This window comes from Arachis hypogaea, chromosome 19, assembly GCF_003086295.3.
Source record: "Arachis hypogaea cultivar Tifrunner chromosome 19, arahy.Tifrunner.gnm2.J5K5, whole genome shotgun sequence".
Lineage (NCBI taxonomy): Eukaryota > Viridiplantae > Streptophyta > Magnoliopsida > Fabales > Fabaceae > Arachis > Arachis hypogaea.
The window spans coordinates 158,088,285-158,111,047 of NC_092054.1; the positions used below are offsets into that span (position 1 = coordinate 158,088,285).

At 34.2% G+C, this 22,763-nt stretch overlaps 2 protein-coding genes across 7 annotated transcripts; one reads left to right on the forward strand and one right to left on the reverse strand.

Annotated features, from left to right (window-relative positions):
• The first annotated feature begins 827 nt into the window (after positions 1-827).
• On the forward strand, positions 828-2,182 carry LOC112779190 (uncharacterized). The gene has a single exon (XM_025823434.2). It carries the CDS (start codon positions 950-952, stop codon positions 2,180-2,182), a length of 1,233 nt encoding a protein of 410 aa, XP_025679219.1. The 5' UTR covers positions 828-949.
• Positions 2,183-13,327: 11,145 nt separating this feature from the next.
• Positions 13,328-18,682, reverse strand: LOC112777254 (type IV inositol polyphosphate 5-phosphatase 7). 6 transcript variants are annotated; one of them, XM_072227668.1, is made up of 14 exons: positions 18,471-18,666; positions 17,622-18,314; positions 17,404-17,491; positions 16,969-17,052; positions 16,778-16,862; positions 16,575-16,679; positions 15,722-16,484; positions 15,439-15,632; positions 15,198-15,306; positions 14,956-15,104; positions 14,571-14,839; positions 14,012-14,109; positions 13,708-13,921; positions 13,328-13,603 (listed from the first exon to the last, which is right to left on the reverse strand). In XM_072227668.1, the coding sequence occupies exons 2-11, from the start codon at positions 17,649-17,651 to the stop codon at positions 14,617-14,619; spliced, it is 1,830 nt and encodes a 609-aa protein (XP_072083769.1). In that variant the 5' UTR covers positions 17,652-18,314; positions 18,471-18,666; the 3' UTR covers positions 13,328-13,603; positions 13,708-13,921; positions 14,012-14,109; positions 14,571-14,616. The 6 variants fall into 6 exon arrangements, with proteins under 6 accessions (XP_072083769.1, XP_072083770.1, XP_025677374.1 ...); XM_072227669.1 differs by having other exon boundaries at positions 13,708-13,896; positions 18,471-18,631; XM_025821589.3 differs by having other exon boundaries at positions 17,622-18,682.
• Positions 18,683-22,763: the final 4,081 nt, after the last annotated feature.

Genomic DNA, 22,763 nt, shown 5'->3' on the forward strand with positions numbered 1-22,763 from the left:
ATGATTTAAGAAATACGGAGAAAAAGTATGGGAGTGAAGCTGCAAATGATGTCAGAGATGAATGAGCTTTTTTCGGGATTGAAATGATCTATGTGGGCGCATTCAAAAAGAACACTAAGTTTGAAGTTCGTAGTTACCAATATTTGTACTTATTTTCCTCCCACCCTTTGAGAAAAAAATTGAAAAAAATGCAATTTTTCTGACGAGCTGTTATATTTTCGGTTGAGTTTTATACTATGAAAGAAGCAGGTAAGCAGCCATTACAACCTCTCACCTACCTTTTACACTCCATGTACGGCTTTATTCACTTCATTACTTCATTATCTTTCGGTTATAAACCATCTAAACCTTACATTATTTACCCTTAACCATAGGGCTATATATTCATCACTTTTTCTATTCTATTCAAATTGATAATTAATTAATAGGATGTAATAGATGGTACTGGATATGCTACTTCACAATGGTGCAAAAACGAAAATTATTGTGTACCTTACAACATATGTTGTCTGTGAATGTAAACCTTATAATATCTTTTCCCTCTGCTCCAACTCAGATTGGTAATAATGTAGTGGTGCTCACAAAATAATTGCAAGTGTTGCTTGATTGGCCTAAACTAAATCTCACAATCTGTTTTCCCTCACTTTCCTCAACACCATCATCATCACTTGTTCTGTTTATTATTATAAGATTAATTAAGTATTTAATGGGAGTGATGGTACTTACTTAGTACTATGAAAGATAGGAATCTCATAAGAAAATGATTATATAAGAAAGAAGAGAGTGTGTAGGACAGTACTTGGACCGTTAAGTTATAGGAGCAGGAAGAGAAGCTACCTCTGTGTTCTTAATTGCCATCGTTTTATTCATTGCACAAAAGCTAGGGTTTGTTTTTCACACACATACCCTTCACTCACTAAACTCAAAATTGGGTTCCAATTTTATTCAGATGTTCTCTTCCACATATGATTCAAACCCTTTCCCTAACTTCCCTTCATCTTCTTCTTCTTCATCTTATCCTAATAATAATAATAATAATAATACACTCCCTTTCTACATTGATCCACATAACAACAATGATTTTGCAACCACGCTTCTTCACCATCATGATCCATCATCACTACTTGTTTCTCCCTTTATACCTTCAAGTGAAGTGCCATTCCCGTCATCAGCAGAAGAAGCTGTTGTTGTTGCAGCAATGCTTGATCAAGATGCTGCAGCAAGCTATGGCGGGGGCGGAGGACTAATCTACGGTGGTGGAGGTGTTCCCAATTTGCTGACTCAGAAACCGTTAGGAAGCAGCATAGGTACGAAGAAAGATAGGCACAGCAAGATTCACACATCTCAGGGGTTGAGGGACAGAAGGGTGAGGCTTTCAAGCGAAATAGCGCGCAAGTTCTTTGATCTTCAGGACATGCTGGAGTTCGACAAGCCCAGCAACACGCTCGAATGGCTCTTCACCAAGTCTGAGAATGCAATCAAGGAGCTTGCAAGAAGCAAACATAGCTGCAGCTTCAGCTCCGGCGGCGAGAAATGCTCCTGTTGTGAAGGTAGTGATCAAGCAGCTGGGGTGGTGGTGGTGCACTCAAGCGAGAAATCATCTATGGCGGGAAGCAGTGATTCTTGTTCCAAAGGGAGGAACAAGTTGAAGTGGACACAGAGAGAAGATGTTTGTGTTCAGACAAAGAAGGAGTCAAGGGATAAAGCAAGGGCAAGAGCAAGAGAAAGAACTTGTTACAAAATGAACAACAACAACAACAACAACAACAATGGAAGATTAATGGTGCAAGATTTGGAAGACAGAACCCCTGCACTGCAACAATTTGAGCCTTGTGGAAGATGGTCTAATAACCCTCATCAGATTCTTCAACAACAACCTTACTATAACCCTCTTCGTCATCATCATCATCATCACATACTTGGAGATGCTTTTATTAACAATGTCATTGATGATTCTATCATGATTAAAAGGAACATGAATCGTGACCAAAACCTTATTGCTATCCCTAATAACAACAACAACAACATTATTGTTAATGATGATGACTACCAAAACCACTCGTCACCGTTCCTTTATTCAACTCCAAATTGGGACACCGACGAAACCATAAATGGTTGCTCCAACTTTCGTGCAATGGCAGCCACAATGAATAATCTATCAACATGCTTCACCGACCAGTAATGGTGAGCACTACTCTTCATTCTTTTTCTTCTTCCAAGCTTATTTTTATTGTATTTTACTAATTAATTTGGGTGCTGATTTTTAGAGGTTCCAATGGGAAATTCTTGGGAGGAGTGCATATCAATCTTTGATGCTAGTTTCCGGCAAAATCTGATGAGAAATGTGAATCCTAGATGGATCGCAAGTGCTTTTGCCTTGTAATCATCCCAATCTTTCGATCCATCAGTAACTGCTTTTTTATTCTGCCCTATATTCCCATTTTACAATGTTTGTACTGATTCTTGCTGATAATGAGCCAATGGCATATCAATCTTCTCATAAAGCTTTCCTGCTCCTCCGTCTATTATTTTCTCTGAAAACCAAACATTAAAGTTTGATTGAACTGCTTGCAGCAGCCACTTCCTACCAGCTTTTAGTTTTTTTGCTTTTTTTTTTTTAAATAGGTGGTGACCCTTTCAATGCTGAAACAAGCTATGCCCTTAATTTTGGAGCAAGAGGAAAAACAAGAATCATGAAAAAAAAAATCAGAATTATTATTTAATTTCAGCCTTCTTTTTTTCTTTTTTTTCAGCTGAATAAAGCTCACAGATCAGATGATAGAAATATGGTGATTTAATTTTCAATTTTTTTTCAGCTCTAGAAATTCAAGCATGGAAGAATAGAAGACATATAACCATGTATTTCACAAAAGCCCTGGTATCAACTATACAAAGAATGACATCACAGTTAGGTGATTTGTTTTGGTTCTGACTAGCCATTTCAAGCTGACTCCTCTAGTTTATGATGATTTGATTTCTCCTAAATAACCTTGATAAATCATAAACATTACAAATTATATATATCTAATGCTTTTGTGTGGAATTTGCTAATTTTGTAAATACAATGATAGATTAAAGAATAATATATAACTATTGAAAATTTGTAACAATTCAGATTAGTTTGATTGTGGCCAATGCACACAAGAATTTCTATTTTTGCCAGCTCAAGTACCTTCATAGCATATTTAATTAAGCCTGCTAAATATCCATATTCGTTTGGATTTATGAATGATTATTGATAACCATCTTGTCTTCTTGGAGCTATAATTGTCCTTTTGCTCAAAGGGAAGAGTCTTCAATCTTCAACATCAAGGCATTATCCTATTGTGACAGCAATTGCCTATTTCTATCTATGTTTTTACATAGAAGATAGCCACAGGGAGAAGAATATATTGGTGACATTCTCATTTGCTTTGTCTCTAAGGCTTATATATCTATGTATATATATTGATAGTTCTTTTTAAATCAAGTTCTGGACCAAGAAAAAGAAATGGAATGATAAGGTTGTACGACTCTGATGATGAACAAGAACAAAATGGATTGTTAGGGCTTAGGAAATCATGATGAATTCAAATGATTCATTACTATGTATATGTATGCAATCCAAGAATGCAAGTTGCATCAGTTGTTGCCCTTCTATTCATCAATGCAGCTCCTATGTTCCTTCAATTTTTCCCCTTTTATCCTATTCTTCATTTATGCAGTAGGTTTTTACCATACAAGAATCTAAACTTTGATCAGATCAGCAGATATCTGATGATTCATGACTGGCTGGTGTACCATATAACAAGTTGATTGTTAACTTCTATGTATTTAAAGTTTTAGTTTCCTGACTTTTATATCCTATGTAATTTTTTTTCTTCATGTGTCTAAAGAATTCTTACCACCCCACTTGAACACTAGAACTATGACCAAGGGGTGGACAAGAAGTGCAGTTTTGGTTCTATATGCATTGTTATTGCTTTCTACAATTTTGTTCAATGGAAATATAATTTTATGCTGCTGAGTTTTGAATCTGGTATATTACAGGTTGAGCCATAGTTACATGGGAATTTCCATTCTATGATAAACTGTGAATTGATACAAGATACACTACCACCTAATTGGTGAATTCATGTATCTACGGGTTGAGCATGCAGTAATAAATTTGGTTAATGCAGTTATCTTTATATAAAGTTGATAGTTGAAAGTTGTTACACTAGCAACTTCACGTGAAGCCAACTATAAGTGAGTTATTACTTATTAGCAATAAGTTTTTGCGAAATAACTGATTCAGATGAATTATATTTTCTGATCTAGATGATTCTTATAGCTTAGATTCATGGAATGAAAACTACTAGTGTCTTCCTCTAATTCATGTGGAAGACAGCATAATGATAATAATATCAAAGACACTAACACTATCTATCTGATATGAAAATGACATTGAGCGGCTAGTATATATAAAAAAACCCTAACTAACCATAAACATGTGCTTGTTTTTCTCTGCCGGTTGATGGTGTAGGGCTCCTTGTTGATGTCTTAATCACCAGCAAGGTTGGTTGCTAACCATTTCCTGTAACCGCTACACCAGAATCCAACGGCCACAATAACAGAATTCAACATTATTATTTTCTTTCCAAAACTTTTTATCACTATCTATCACCACTACTCATAAAATCAGGGGTTCCAGGCCACACATTTGGCTCATCATAAAGGGGATCTCAGATCTCTTGTATATATATCTTTGGACTGGGTTCTTATTGGTTAAAGACTCAAAGTCATTGATCTTATACATCTAACGCATATGCATATGCTACCTGACTGATTTACAGTCCAATTGAAAAGACAATTTTTTTTTTCAGATAATAAGAAAGAAATAACAGAAAATGAATTTTTTTTATAGGTTTCTAAATATATATAATTCTTTATATGACCTAAAAACATAAAATTACTCGTTACTCAAATATTCTGAGAAATTAATTATGATTAATAGCAAAACATAAAGGCCTATAAGCACTTTCTCTTCGATAAGGTAGCTTTTTAATTTCTTCCCATTATTTATGCATGTGTGAAAGTTAGAGCAGAAAAGTTTAACCGTGAAACACAGTATAAGTATTATGTTTTAATTTGGCCAACTTTTTTATTTCTTAGTTAATAAGGTAACATTTATTTATATTAAATATAATTAAAATAAACTATATAGTTAAACGTAAGGGTTTTTATTTTTACCTATTTTCATGTGAAGGTAAGTAACATTTATATTTATTGCTAAATATTCATTAAAATTATTTTTAGATTAACAATTAGCAGGTTTAACAATATGTATTTATTATTTTTGTTATTAGCTATATTGAATTCCAAATTGATAATTTGATGAGATTAAATAATTGTGAAGAAAAAGAGCTAGTTATATTAATAATAGAAAATGGATTTTATTGTAAAGTAGAAAAGGGTTGATGAAGTTGATGAAGAGTGAAGAAAGGTGTTGACAGGGAAGAGAAATGAGAGTTATAAATGCATATAACAGTGAGTGGTTAGGACAGAATAGAAGAGAAACCCGTGCTTGAATTCGCAGAGTTTGACTGAGTAGTCCTCTTAATTTGCAACAAAATGGCTTCTTTCCTTATATATCCATCACTTCCACAGAACGGGGCCCTTCTTCTTCGTGCTCCCTATCAACAAGTGTGCCTACTCTCTACTCTACTTCCATCTTTTATCAACAATTATATTCCGTACCATAGTACCACAATAATGTAACAAACTAGTATTCCTAATACTATTCTTAGTATTAAAAACAAGAGATTAAACTGGAGAAAGAATGGTATATTATTGAATGTATTCAAGTTGTCTGAAATGATACAATATAAAAAGGTATTTATAGGTACTAAAAGAATGGTAATAATAAAGACGTAATCTCCTATAATAAATATTCAGATATACTAAATAATCCTAATTAATTTTATAAGTTCCGTACCCCGCCAGAACTGGCGTTGGAATTGAACCCTTTATTCATATTCCTAACCATCCTCCATTTCTCAAACAAAAATTCTCTCGTTTCCTTATCAACAACCCCACACAGATTCCATTGGTCCGTTCCATAACCACCACAATTTAGTTAATAAATCTTGATTTATATTATATTATAAACTTGAATATGAATATGTAGAACCCACCATTGGTACTGAACCTGAAATAAATTCTATAAATTCGTCTTACAGTTTGTCCCCGTAAGACAGTCAAGTAATAAGTAAGGGAGTCCAAATAGGGCAGACAGAGATGGAGTGGTTCAATTTTGCCAACCCCATCCATTGCTTTCTTAAGCCAATGCAACCATGTACTGTCACGGTCTAAATGTTTCATCTTATGTTTCTTCTTTAATTTCATATTACAACTCACTTGGATTAGAGTTAATTAGATGCTATCATAGTTAATCCATAATGTCTGGCCAATTAGAATAAGAAGAAAGAAAATATCATGCCGACAATACATATACTTGGTTTTAAACAAGCAATAATCAATCCCACTTAGCTTGCATAAAAATGACATGTCTAACATAATAGTTGAGTGTTAGTAGTACTGCTATGAATAAGGAAAAAGACTAGAGCTAGCTACTTGCCTAGCTTGTAATATATAGTGTGTATTTAATATCAGAAAAAGGGGCCATGGCCGCCAACCTTAGCTTGGCACAACCCCATGCATGCTCACATTGCATTCATTATAACCCTGCTTTCTAGCCAACCTCCAAATAGAGCTATTAACTTCTGCTTATTAATTAGTTGTATATATGTATGTAACTTGCATTGTAACCCCAACTTTATTCAACTACAGTGAAGATCCTATGAAATCATTGTCATGGATCCTTCAATATGTGTGAATATCATTGCATAACCGTTCTTGTCAAGTGTCAACACAAGTCAAAATGAAAAAAAAAAATTTAATCAATCAAGTAATCATAGTCAACTCTGTTGACCTTTTGTTAATTAACCATTTACGTACATTCTATTATATATGACACCATTTATTATTTGATTACTCTCTTGCTATGACTTTGGGCAAATTTCAACTACCGATAACTTCCTACAATGAAAATATTTTCCATAAGTGCTTAAAATTAAGAAAAAAAAAGGTTATAGGCTGAAAATAGTATATAATCTTTATAAATAATGAACAAAAATTTCAGTTATTATTATCTTATATAGATTTATCTAATATCTAGCATTGTTGTTATTCTTACCTTATCAAATAGAACATTTTTTACGTGGGTAAGTTACCAGAGAAGCATGTGACTAAAATTGTGATCTTAGAACAGGGTAGTTAAAATAAAATAGGTGCATTTGGTGAATTTTATCACTAGAAAAAGTACAAAAAAATAAAAAGAAAATTATAATAGATCAGGAAAATTTTCAAGTGTACTGATATACCGGTGTTTCAATAATTTTTAACCGTTGATCTTAATTATAAAAAGTATATATAATATATATAATTAAGATCAATGGTTAAAAATTAATAAAACACCGGTGTATCGGTATACTTGAAAACTTTCCAATAGCTCATACTCAATTTTCTTTCTTTATGCAGAAAAACAAAAACAAAAGAAGAGCTACTTTTCCTAGGCAGGGCTACTACTATTTTCTGTTGGCATAGGCCTTTTAAGGGTGTTCCAGGCCAACAATGATGTTTTAAAACAATATTATATTAATGGAAAATTAGCAAGTGTTTAAAAAACATATATCTATCTTCATAAGTTGATGTATGTAGAAGTTAACAACTGCTCAAATAACATAAATTCAATTTAACGACAAAAATATTAATATAGAAAGATTATAGGACTAGCCATAGTGTAGGGCACATAGTCATAGAAAATTGAAGGTACTTACTACTTAAATTGTTAATTAATCTCAAATCAACGTAACGTATATGAACATGCATAAGTTATAGGTCAGTATACTTAGGAATATAGCTGTTGGAGTACAGTAATTAATCACATCTCCTAACAAGAAACTAATCATCATATGGAATATGTAATGCAACGTGGATATCAGATCAAAAGGACGGATCAATAAATTAAAGCAGCACCACTGCACAGTGCCATAGGCATCATCATGAACATCTTTTTATTGACTCTATAATTTAATATAGAAAAAAAATGATGTTTGATAGAACATATATATATGCATGCACTACTTGTTGATTTCAAAATACATATATCATTAATTTTTCAGTAGATAGATTTCATATGCTGTGCATAAAGTTTGATTTGATTATTTGTTCTAGCTTTTCATGTTTATTTCAAAGAGAAATTAAACAACCAGCAATATAATAAGGATACATATTTGATTATTTGCTCTTTTGATATATGTGTGGTTTTGGTTTCGGCAGAATTTTCTGTTGGATGGATATATACAAGTTAGTCTTGTCACTTCATTCAATCTAATATCACTTTTTTGCTCTTTTTGTTTTTAAAATTTTGCTTAAACTTTCAATATATAGATGGTATTAGATAGATTTTAACTGTTTGACCAGAGTTAAATGGGTGTTTTAAACTCTCTAGAGAGAATTATTATTATCTGCATTTAAGTTTTAAAAATTCTCATTTTGGTATGTATCAGGTATTTTCTTTCTGATTGTTGCTCTTGCTTACATTTATTATGATTTTTACATAAAATCTAATTTATAATCTAAAGAAGAGTAGAGTTGCTTGTTTGCAAAAATATAAGAAGAGAGAAACATATTAATATCATCATGGTTTATAAAGGTTTGAGGTTTCAACATTTAAAGAAGATTAAGCCCTTAAAAAGGGTCTATCAGTATTCAAAGAGAACAAAGATTTTAGATGTGGCTTACCAAGAAGAGAAGATCAGATTCAATAATTCTTCCAGTTCCAAACTCAGATCACACCAGTCACCACCAGTCACTAAAGTTTTAGACAACATATATAAGATAAAGAAAAGCAGGTAAAAGTGAAAATGATGAACAAGACTAGAATTAGATAACTAATTAAGTTTAATCATATTATATTCTCACCTGATTAAAGTGAAAATAATTGGTGCTACCACAAAATTCATGATCTCTTTACACTGAAAAGTAGCAAAACATATAGATGAAGATATATATACATATAGGTGTATAAATCTTAGTCAGAAGTTTTCTTAGTAGGAATGTATGATGGTTTTTTCTTTTCTTTCTAGTTTTCTTCCTCAATCATCATCAGGCAAATAAAGGTTGAGTGAAGGTGAGACATGGGGATAGTGACTCATACAAAAAGAGAATGAAGTTAGGAAGCAAAGAACAAAAAGATTACCCAATTTATGAAAATGGAAAATTGAGGAATGGAGAGGTATGAGGCAGAAAGCATGAAATAGAACATGTGTTTATTTTTGCTATGTGAAGGACTAAGAAGAAGAAAACAAAGAGAGATGAATTAAAGATAGTGATGTTGGAGTGTTTGACAAGTGGCAAAGGGACACAAATAACATACTAAGTAGTACAGGACTCATCAGAGGAGAATGATTGGAATGGAAGCAAACAGTAGTGAATAATATGTATGCATAAAACAGAGAAGGGAATGAAGAAGGCAAAGGTTGCATTTGCCACAAAATGGCCACAGCTTAATTACAATTACATGAAAGAAGAATCATGGCTAGGTTTGAACAGAAGCAAGGTGTTGCAAAGTATTCATGAATTTGTCAAGAAAACTGATTGAAGTAACACTGCAAAAAGCAGCATTGAATGAAAGAGAGAGAGAGAGAGAATAATTGCTTTGAAAAAAGACCATGGTCATGATGATAACCTTGAGAGAGTCAGACCCAGAGAGATAATGGTAATCAACAGAAAAGTGCGTAAGCTACTACTACTTAGGCTCCCAGGATTGCGTCATTTTTATGCTCTCCTTTTTCACTTTACTAATATATGAAATTATCAAACACTAGTACTCCATAAAGAAAATTCTATTTTGGGTGTGTTTGGATTTGCGTTGGAGAAGAGAGAAGTTCGTTTGAGTTCCTTGAACGCTTCATTTTTTATCTAAAAGTAATTTTGAATAATGTAATCCAAACAATATTTAGTTTACTATAATCCATTTTGAATAAAAATTACCAAACATAAATCACGTTAATACTAACTCACTTTTGATTAAAATCAATTTTATACAAACTTCCGTTTGCAAACCGTAATCCAAACACACACTATATATTTAAACATTATGATGTTGTGTAAAACACGTAAAACAAGCTTATGTCTCTTCATTCAATCTATATAATTAGCTTGGATCATCGTTTCATCATCACTTATATGTTACATCATTTTAATCTTTTGAAATTTCTGGTACTACTAGAATTTTCTAATTTTTTAAAAAAATATTACTATTTTGAATTATTGAGCAGCATGCAATGAAGTAGTTATATATGTAACGTAGGGTGGATTTTTACATGCGAATGATCACACCTATGAACTATTGCATAGCCCTGATTTTGCTTCACATCCAACACCTCAAGCTTTAGAGTTTAGACGAGTTTTTCAAGCATAGTAGTGTACAGTGTGACCCTGAAATAATGAACCCTAGCTAGCTATATATATATAGGACATCATGTCTCCTCTAACAATAGCAAACCCCAAGTTTTACTCGATCTTTCTACACTTTTCATCTACTCTCTCCTACCAACAATTCCAACCAAATCTTCCACATTAACTGCACGTCTGCACCAATATATCCAATTCAAAGTGAAAGAAAATGAAAATTGATTCTTACCTTGGTTTCGTGGTTTAAAACTGTGTAATTTGTGTGGTTTCGATCAATTTTTTATTTATTTTTTATTTTTTTACAAGTAACTATTACACATATTAAACTTGAAGACAGTTACTTATGTATTAAAATATTTATTGATCAGAGTGGATGAAAAAAAAAATTGATCTTAGCTTGTTTTGCCTTCATAAGGGATCTATATACCTAATTTGTGTCAAAATACTACTATAAACAAAAAAACAAATATTACTAATAAGATTTTTTTACTGATACTAATATAATTATGTTAAATGTATATTAAAATCATTTATTAATATAAAATATACATTAAAATAAACTAAATTACACATGTATTTTCATAAGAATACATAGTAGTTAATTTTAGTGTATAAATAATATTTTTAGTACTCATAAGATAGTTAAATCTCAAAAAATAATTAATGCACATAAAATTTTTTAGCAAAAAAATATTATTATTATTGTCACTAAAATATCTTGCTATATATGATTTTCCAAGTATAAAATAGTAAGAGGTTGTGGGGTTCGAGTCTCCTATCTTTAGTAAAAAAAAAATTTTTTTTGTCAATGAGTTATAGTTTAAGGATATCATCTAAAGACTCGATTTTGGGCTTGCTTAATTAATGATCTTTAGTGTATAAGTACCTTGGGCTTAGGCCCGTTTTAATACAAAGTTTATAAGCACCTAACGTGGGCCTTGATCTGTTTATTACATCAAGGGGCCCACATAATCGAAACAAGTTTCAGGTGCCACCATGAAACGCACCGTTGCGCCCATAAGATACGTTCAGTCTAAAACCCTAAATCCCAATTCCTCTCTCCCTCCGAACAGAAATTGGCACTAGCACTGTTTTAGTTTAAGTGTTCATACATATTCTGCCCTTAACAATCGAAACTAATCACGAAAATGATATGACATGGTCTTTCATCAAAAGCTAAAGTGGTCAAATTTTAGCAGAATCAGTTACATTTTGTTATAAAAGAAAACAAAACGGATCATTTCAATGTCAAAAGGTTATATATTTATACAAAAGCTGCAAGTTTCATGAGTTGTTCAAGCCAATTGAAGCTCTCCTTTTTACTTGGAAGAAAATGGAAGTGTCCACTGGTAAAAGTTGGCATGATGATATTTGAACCCTCTGCTAGCTTTGTGGTTTTGTTAGGCATAATGCAAACAATTCTGAGAGTTGAGTTTATAAACAATCATTTCAAAATGGAATATTCCCCGCCATTATGAATAATAACTGCCAAATGCTAATGCTATTGTGTCAGCACACCACCCTTCCTTGCTTATTTGTATTATTAGACTGTTGCAACTAACAAGTATTTTGCAGAAAAATGCTGTCTTTACGTGACAATGGACAAGTTTGACTAAATTATCTTCTAATAGTTTCCGGCTATTACTTTTACGTAAAGACAATTTTATGTGAGTAATGTTTAAGTGTGATATTTTTGGTTCCCCATTTGGAAGGCCAATTCAGGATCAGGGACCAGTTACAATTACAAAAGACACAAGGCAAGAGATAGCACTCTGATGGTGACATCAATTACTTTCAATTCCATTTAGCTTAATGCTAATCACTTCCACTAACCGAATTTTTATTGAAAAAGAAAAAAAAAAGATTTTCAAACCCCATTTTCTTTTCACCTTTTTATCAAACCATTACTTATTCAGAGGACCATAGTGTAAAGGAAACAAAAAACAAAGAAAAGAGGATGTCCAATTTGTGTTGAAAATGATTGTAGGTAAAAATTGATGACCAATGATTCTAGTTGCAGAAGACAGCACAATCTGACTTTCTACTGATCCCATAGTGGAAAGAGGATCATGAACTCAGCTCAAGTCTGCAAAAACTATCCTTATGCAATTATCATTTCTCTCGTGTGAAAATAAATTACTTTTTCTAAAATAAAAATCAAACAATGATGTTCAAATAGTAATTATAGTAGAGCATATTTACCCTCCTCGCATGCAGCTCTTATTTTTTTGGGCAAGGCATAGTGACTACTGACATATACAGCAATAGATATTATTCCAAAGTCTTCCAACCATGTCTTTATAATATATCTTCATATAGATTTTTTTGAATCATGATCTTTTCTTACATTTAGTGGTGTTTGTGAAGTGGCTATGTAACAGCCACATTGACAAAAGAGGTTTCTGACACGAAATTTTAGATTTAGTTAGGAACCCCATTAATGAATATTTTAATGAGACTATTATCCAAATTTGTGATTTGGCCTTATTAGTCGTTATCTACAACATTCTTGTGCTCAACTTTTGTTGGTGATCCTACCTAGACGCACAAGGTAATAAAGGTAAAGTGTCTAAAGTTGAAACTTAGTCAAAAGTAAACAGCAATTGACACAGGCATGCAACATGTAAATAGCATCTTGGATTGGAAGAGCCTCCAATATTTTCTGCCAAACCTGCAAACCCTGTCTTGAGCTTCTTTAATCTGTTTAAAAATACTTAAATATTGTTGTCTCCACATCAGAGTTGAAACTCAGAATACTAGTTGATGCCAAGCTACCTTTAACAGTAAATTTATCAACATTGCTGAAAAGAAAAGAGAAGAGGAAACAGAACCAAGCAAGAGAGGCTTTGGAATTCTCTCATGAATTAAAAATTCTTTTTCTTCTTTCTGTTTTTTTTTCCTTCTTACATACTGTGGCAATCACTAATTCACTATACATCAAATCAAAACTCTCATTCTCTTTGCATTTTAAAAACAATGAAAAATGAAGAAAAGAAAACAGTTAGTGCCCAAATGATTATTACTGACGATCTTTCACCTACATTAAATGTTGGACAAAAACAATTAAAGAATCTTGAATAAAAAAATCGTCTTCTTCCATGTCCTGCCAAAAGAGAGAAGTTGATCATGAGTAAGAGTTTATTATATTGTTGTTAATTCATAAAAAAGTGTGACAAGTATTAATAAGTACTAACTAAAACATAGTACCTAATGATTGTGCGTGATTCTGAATGGTTGTGCAGGGCTGAGAGACTGGTAAGAAAGCTAAGTGTTTTTAAAATCAAATTATGCACAGTGCTGAAGTTGGTGTACAAGATGATGATGTTGATGATGATGACGAGGATGTACTACTGTTCTGAACTTCTGATCATGTGATAGGCAAGGCATGACTGTAGACTAAGCAAGAATACAGATTATCAAACTGAAAAAGATAAAGTAAAGGTTAAAATTAGACAAAGAAGCTGAGACCAAAAGCAGAACAAAAAGAAGTAAGAAAGAGAAGAAAACTAACCTTTTTCGGTATGTGGGAAATGGGTTGTCCTTATCACCCTCCATCCATGAATTGAATTTCTTCAAAGTGAGTCCCTCTTGGCAATGGGGGACCAATTTCTGAACAGTAATAAGGGTATGTAAGTTATGTGAGATTTCTAATTCAGGGGGAAAAGAATAACTTCAACGACATTAAGAAAAGAACAAAAGGACTTCAAAGCAATAAAGATTGAAATCAATTTGTATATCTAGTGAAGCAAGAAACACCTAGTGGCTAAGAACATATTAGCATATTCTTTAGGCTCTTATGTTTTTATTGCAGTATCACCTCTATTATGTTCAGCTCCATATAATCATTGATAATTTTAGAATCTTGTACTTTTGGTCTAAATATAAAAAATGCTCAGGGTCCCCTTGTTTGCATAGAGCCCTGCAGATAATTTTTGTTTTTATGTTTTTCTGTTTGTATCTAAGTGCATGAGGTTGAAAAAAGAAACAAAAAACCAAAGCATTCAGCAGCATAAATTTCCACTATTTTACAAGCATAATAGTGAGAATGGCAGAAGGGATAGGGAAAGTACTTGAATGTGGATGGACATGTTTCACATCCAGCCATTCCATTCCTCTTTAGAAAAAGTTCAGCTCGGTGTATCCGCCTGAATATGGCAGAAGTTCTTCCACCTCAATTCTGGAACGAGAACAACTCATAGTTTTCTTCAGTCTGCCATGAGTTGACTCAACCTCAGCCATGAATATGCCATAGACAGGCCTGTGATCCGAAAATCTTGATTCCCCGCGGACGTAAGATAATTGATGAAGACCTTCTCCAAACCACAAGATTCTGTCACACCTATAAGAAAAATACTTATATAAGCATAACAAATTTAACAAAACTATGTCAACAACTATGAAACACACCCTATGCTTCATTTTCTACTTTCTTCATATTGAGTAGTAAGTACTTACCATGCAGGTGTTCTCCTTTTCTCCTTTGGATGCATATCATCTCCTGCATATCTATCTGAATTAGTTGAATACTTGTATGTTGGGGGAAAATATATCTTCCCTTCATTCCATCCCACAAATACACGGCCTCTTTTCTGTTCTATTCTCAACTGCAAGGAATGTCAATAATTAAGGCTCATTATGCTTTGTCACATAGCAATAAAAATGAACCTAGAGCTATTTAAATGGTTAAACATACATACCTGATCATTCTCTAATAATGCTCTCCAGTTTTGCATCTCAACAAGTGCCTTAGCAGATCGGTAATTGAGGGCGATTCGATAATTCAAATCTCCGAGCCATATTATTCGACTACATTAATGAATTTTAAGTTAGTTCATGAAAAGAAATTATGTTAAATGGAAAGGAGACAAAGGAAAATGATTTTCAGAAAACAGAATTAGCAACTGCAAGAGACAAAGACAAAGACAAACAGATTCTTACTCATGCTCAAGGATTGTTTGTGGGGACTTCTCATTGTCCACACCATTAACACGCGGAAACCTTGTCTTTTTTAAAATCTCCATCACATCCAAATTTCTTCTTAGTTCATCTCCCTCTTTCTGTCCAGAGGTTAAATGGCTACAGATAAAGCAAAAGCTTGTTTCATGCAGTGACATGCTGATTGAGATGGATCCCTGTAGATACAATCAAAATAACTCTCTCATTAAATCCAATTTATTATGAAAAATAAAAATTAGAACTATATGACTGACATAACATTCACCTTATTTCCAAGATAGCCCATCAAACCTCTGCCAACACATGATACTTTCATGTTTTGCACATGATCTTTCAATTCACTTCTTACCCATATGGTAAGGTATATTCCCACCATTTGCTTACTTGCTACAAGGCAGTACCTCGAACGCCCCGGCATGCCATATCCATCCTCATTAGAGGCAGGTCCGGCATAAGACATTGGCGAAAATAGAACTGTACTTGGCGAATCTCCAATGGCATTATCATCATCAGATGAACCCCATCTTGAATAGTCACTTGGTCTTGAGTAGTCACTTGCCCTTGAATAGTCACTAGGCCTATAACCCCATCTAAAACTGGGATCAAAGTCACTTGGCCTTGAGTAGTCGCTTGGCCTTGAAAAGTCACTTGGCCTAGAGTAGTCACTTGGCCTTGAGTAGTCACTCGGCCTGTGGCCGAACATTACACGATCACAGACACTATACCTTCGATCTAGTCGTGGTTGAGCAAGTGAGGGATCGTTGTCAATTCCATAACTAGTAGAAGTTGTCTGGAACGATCGCCTATGGAAGAAAGATGAATTCTTCTGCCTAGCTGATCCCTCAAAATCAGCATTTAGCTCTGCAATTGGCTGAGGAATGGGAGAAGGTGTATAACATCCACTGCTTCCACTAGTGCCAGGAAGGTTGTTTAAACTCTTTCTGATGAGAGCCAACCATTTTTTGGCAGGGCCATTGTCCTCAGCCCCTAAGATATTACCAGCATTCAAGGGAACTATCTCTTGAAATCTGAAAGAGGATAAAAACATGTCATTGGTAACAGTTAGAACAAAGGTTGATCAAAGACTAAGTTGACAAGAACCAAGTCAGAATTCCTACCCTAGAACATATATATCTGCTGGTGGTGAGGAATGAAGCCAATCATCCAAATTCAAATTACTCGGTGGTGATCTTCCAGCAACATTCCATGTAGCAACAAAAATGCTGCTCACAAAGAAGAGAAAAGCACCAGAGAAAATATGAACAAACCAGTATTTTTTTGGTAAGAAACAGTAAAATCACAAGAGGAAAAGGAAATATACCTATGGTTCTGAACATCAATAATTCGAGGATGGTCAAGATTCATTCTTCCTCGCCTAACCTGATCTGCACTCCTGCTAAACTTCTCTGTTCATTTGTAGTGAGGAGGTTTAAACATTAAATTTTGTCATGTAGATGTAAATGTTCTTTAAACATCAAGATTTCCAAGGAGTGGCATCATGAAATTCAGTACCTGTTTTGCTCTTTTTGATAGTGCATGGTTCTCTCTCAGAGAAGCTACTCCTGCTACTCCTGCTTCTGTATTCTACGTTACCTCCTGCTTTAATAGCAATGCTAATGCTTCAAGTTCATGTACATAGAGAAACAAAAGATATAGAAAACTGTAGTATGAAGCACAATTGGTGAGTATATACTATATAGTTTTGTATATATGGTTTTAGCTTAATTTTCTTAGATTAAAAAACAACAAATGAGACAGAAGTTGATGAAAGACCCTAGGCTTCAATTTCCATTCCCAGTTTGTGTTATTTGTTAAATTCCCTTGGTTTCTCCGGCAACCAACTAGAAGCCAAGTCTTATTCCTATGCTTGTTGCTTCCCAAATTTTTTAAAAATGGAACCACTTATAGAAAGTGAATTTTGAAGAAGACAAATCAAAGCATACCCACCTCCATAGGCAACAGCACCTGATAGTGTATCATCAGTTCTGCATTTGATATTGAAGAACTTTCTAACCATTTTCTTTGACCATGAGAGCTTCATCAAACCAACAAAAAGACAGAAACAAAAGCAGTTAACAACTTGCAGAGATTGCAATCAACAACACACATCAAAGTATTCATCTCTACAACATAGAAGAGAATGGAAAAAACAAAAAAAAAAAAACCTTGGTTTTCTTTGAATTGTCATCTCTCATTTTTGCAACTTCTACTTCATACAGCTCCTCAAGCACACTATGATATTTCTCCTCAGAAGAGAATTAATAAGTTATAACCCAACACCCCCACCCCCACCCCACCCCCAAAAAAGCTCTCTTCAGAGCTTCAAAGAGTAAAAGATCATTGCTTTGAAAACCGCTTCTCCAAAATCCACCCTTTCTTCTATTTCCCCTTCTCTTTCTTGACTTAGACACAATACAAAACTCATTTGTATCCCAGTTTATGAACTCCAGAGCACCCCCTATCCAAACAGAACAAAACTAAGATCAACAAGAAGTGAAACTCAGCAAGATACAACAAAATGCCTCAATTTTTTCCCCCTGGGTTCTGTCTTTAGCTGCTATGTTGTTCTTGCCACACTAAGAAAAGTGTAAGAACATGGAAGCAGACTCCAATAAGAAAAGTGTAAGAACATGGAAGCACACTCCAATAAATATGACAGAAAGGAGAAAGCGCCACCAATTACTAGAGAGAGAGACAGAGAGAGACAACACTTTAATGCGTGGAAGTGAGAAGAGATTCTGAGGTGGTAGAACAATACAATGCAGCAAAGAGAGAGAGAGAGAGAGAGGGAAAGCAAAGCTTCAAGTGTTGTAGTGTTTCTTTGTTTCTCTCTCTTGGAAACCAAAGCACCTCGTTCTCTGCAAACAAAGCATCGAATTTGAACAGAATAAAGCGCAGTAAAAAGAGAGAGCATACAAGAACTTTATTATTATTATTATTAGTAAATTAAATAATCACACTTTATTGTTTTTTATAAGTGACAAGCATGGCTCAAGAAATTAGACAAGGCCAACATGGAAGGAAGGAAGAGCGGGCAACGGGCAGCGAGTTTTTGGCTTTATGGAGCTGAACAAAGCCTGCCCTTGGTCAGCAAAGTGAAGAGGGAGATCTAGCAGCATCATAGAGTTGCATTCCTTCCAGTTTTTTTGGTCTTCCTACTAAAGCAAAAGCACCTAAAAGATAAAGCTATTAGTTTTCATAATGTTATATTGTTTTATTATTTTATAGCACAATGAATGTTTAAAGATAAGTATATACTATTTACTATTACTATAATGGTGCAGTGTCATGGATTATGACACAATTGAGTATTAATTCATATAACAAAACAATAGATTTTAGAATAACATGCTCTGTTTCATAACAGAGTAGGGATAGAGATGTGAATATGACACATTCAAAGTTTAAAATTTTATATAGCTGTTTCTTATAATTTGCCATCTTATGAAAATGTAACATTTTATATATGGACCAATGTGATGAATATGATGTTTGCTTCTATAAATTGGTAATGTTGAATTGGTGATAGGTGTTTTATCACTGACATAACCTCAAACTATGTCTTTGAAAATAATGGCAGATTACCCAATTTTGTGGTCTTGGTATTGTTCATTGAGGGTTACTTTTTTCTTTTTCTTCATTCTTTTTAGCTCTTAGAACTTACCAGCTATGAATGCTATCTTCTGATGATTATATCAGTATAGTTTTAGACTTTAGGCTTTAGGCTAAAATTTATATATGCATTACACCATTAGGAGCTTCCTTTACTACTAGGGATGATAAAAAATTAATAATTTTTATTTTTTTCCTTTTTTTTTTTTTGGTTAATATTGTGATGCGCCGCCCATGCTTCCTTTGAATTCATTGTGCATTTTCCATAGGTCTCTAAATAGTAATAAGTGTACCACATTACCAAACAGAATTTCCTTTTGCCTTTGGCTTTCAAGTTTCAAGCTTTGAACTCTCCCTTTGACCATACAGCCATACCTAACTTTTTCTCTATCATCATACTTGTTTTTTCCGTCTCATCCTCAGGGTTTTATAGTTTATAATATAATTTCCTATCTTATTTTATTAGTTTAATTATTCCGTTCTTATAATTTTATTAAATTTTTATGTTTAATAAAAGTTTTTAATTAAGTTCTTTTTAATTAATTTTTGTTAAAAATATAATTTTTTAAATACTTACTTTGGTATTTAGTGTAAGATAAATTATAAAATATTTTAAAAACCAATATTCTAGAATTAGTGTGTTTCGCTTGAAAGAAAATAACTAATAAAAATTTAATTATAAATTTTTAAACGGAAAAAATCTAATTAAAAGTTTTATATTTTTATGAAAGCTATTTTTGTGGTTGAGGCTATATAACCCCACCAGCCTCCTTCAATTCGCTCCTTAACTAAATAATTAATGGATTTTGTTCGGTAGACAATGATTTTTGTAAACAATATGAATAATAGGTTTTAGAATTGACCCAATAAAATAAAAAAATACTCTACCCTAAATTACTTTCTAAATCTTAAAATTAGGATAATTATTTACACACCTACTGAATTGAACATCCAGTTATTGTTAACTGTGCATGAATAAATCGAATCAAAAGAAATAACCATCCAATTAAAAATAATGAATATAATCATCTGCATACCTATTAAATTGAACATTCGACATATCTATTATTCACATTATTTAATATTTTCATCATGTATCTATACTTTTTCATAATTAATTTATTGGTCCAATTACATATTTCCGATTAAAAGGGGGTTGACGGCGCAATACGGCCATTTGAGTCGTATTATTCATTATTATATATATCACCAAAAAATAAAAAATGAAAGCAATTTGCATTTCATATCAAACAATGCAAGTCCACCCTTCAAAAGAAGAAACACACTTAGCACTAGCAGCTTCATATATATAAGCCTCCACTAAGCGGTGTCTGCTTAGTAATAACTAATAAGTATTAACTGTCATCATTGCCAAGCAGGAACCAATCCAGAAAGAAATAGAAAATATTGTCACATTCTTTTTTTTTTTTCCTAACACTTTCATGCCAAAGGAAATACAATTTACTGTCCGTACACTTTTATGGTAGATATCATTTTAATATTAGTATTTTGAGTTAATAGTCAAAATCGTCTCTAAAAAATATTCTGATCTCTATTTTTGTCTCTGAAAGATAAATTTAATCAAAATCGTCTTCGAAAGATTTAAAATTAATTACGTTAGTCCTCCGCCTATTCTGTCACTAACAACGTTAATTTTGCTGACATAACGCGTAAGTTTTTTTTTGTCAAGATTCAAACCATTAGAAAATTGGATCCCCAACCCAACGACCCGACCCGAAGATCACAGACTCTCCTTCTCCTCTACACGTCTCAACCTCCATGCCAGTTCCAACAGTTGTTGGCTCCTCGTCGATGTCGTTTTTCCCGCCGTCACCTACATTGGTGCCTTCGCATCAGCTCCCATCAGTATCTATTTCCATACCCTAACCCACCCAAACCCCTCTCTCTCTCTCTCTCTCTCTCTCTCTCTCTCTCTCTCTCTGAGTGTTCAAGTTGGGTCAGCATCCAAAATTGGAGCAATCTCTACCCTAGCAGCAAAGGCAGAAGCAACGCATGATACTTGCAAACAATTTGGGGTTACAGAAAATGCTTATTGAGTCAGATAGCTTACCTCTAGTGCAGAATTTGAAATCGAAGAGCAGGGTTGGGGACATTGATCCAATATTGTTGGACATCCTACAGTTGGCAGGGGAGGATAACAGATTCAGGTTCACCTGGACGCTAAGGGAGGGAAATAGATCGGCGCACAAAAGATACCCATTGAACTCGGTGGAGCGCTAGAGCAATCATGGACGATTAACCCGCCCCCTGAACTCAGAGTAGTGATCCAACGCGACGTCGAGAGTTGCCGAGGAGCAAGGATCGAGAGGCGTCAGCAGAACCAGCAGCAGGGGCAGCAACAGATGACGTCAAGAGCCACAAACAGAGGAGCATACGTCCGAGGAAGCTCAGATCAAGGGCGGAGACCGAACGGGCATATCGTTCAGAAGACGATGACGACGGCGGAAGTTCGAAGTCGTCCTCCTTAGCGCAACGACGACCGCGTTCCGCAAGTAGTGCTTTGTGATGTGGCTAACTGAATTGGATCGGGGGTGGAAAGCAAGCACTATACCATTGATGCGGCGGTAGCAGCAGCTGTAGAGCAGGGGCTCTGAGACGCTTGATAGGTGGCGGAGGTTGACGTTCAGGCAAAGGCGTGGTATCTCTGCAACATCCGGTGACGACGGCGGTAGTTACTGGAGACGGTGCGCAGCGTGAAGCTTGAAGAACCACCATTGCGGGGGTTGTGTTGCAGCGGGACGGGATTGGAATGGAGGCTCAAAGCTACTCAGATAGGTTGAGGAGGGATTTTCGAGACGGGTACGGGTGGGTCAGGATTATAGGTAGTTCGGGTTCTGTTTCTGTTTCTTAGGCTTAACAGTTTATGACCAAAAAGACAAAAAAAAAAAACTAACGTGCCACATCAGCAAAATTAACATTGTTAGTAATAGAATAGACGAAAGGACTAATGTGATTAATTTTAAATTTTTTGAGGACGGTTTTGATTAAATTTATCTTCCAGGAATAAAAATATATTAGAATATTTTTTAGGGACAATTTTGACTATTAACCCTTAGTATATTTTTAATACTAATACACGTCCTTTCTATTTTGTTAATTAAAAATATAATTTATTACACAATTAATTAATAATAATTTTTGTAGACGGGAGTTAAAAATATTTGATATGAATAATATTACTAAAGAAAACATATATATATATATATATATTGTTACGGTGGGTAACCAGAGATTAGTGGGTTGGATTAGTTTGGCTGGCCCAATCGTTGGAATGATGGAGTATCCAAGCGGATTGATGCTCCAAGGCCCCCGTCCGACTTCGGTATGAGAGAATGGGGGGTGGTACCTGCAAAGACACTCCGATGCCAAAGTCAGCAAAGGGAGCAAAACAGGTCTAGAGAGTATTGGGCTTAGTGATACCTGAGGGATGTCAGGGTATTTATAGTGGTGAACCAATAACCACCGCTGAAGTAGTGCCACCTTTTTAGGTGGATAACCGTTCCCATATCTTAGGGAGGTTAAGATATGGCTCTATGAAGTGGTTAGAGAGTTTCTAGGGGCGGTTACTCATTTGAATGAGTGTTATCTGCCAGCTAACCCTCGTATCCGACTTCTTTGGAGCAGGTCGTGTTCAGTACCGACTTCTGGGGACGAAGGCCGGTACTGGGGGAGGG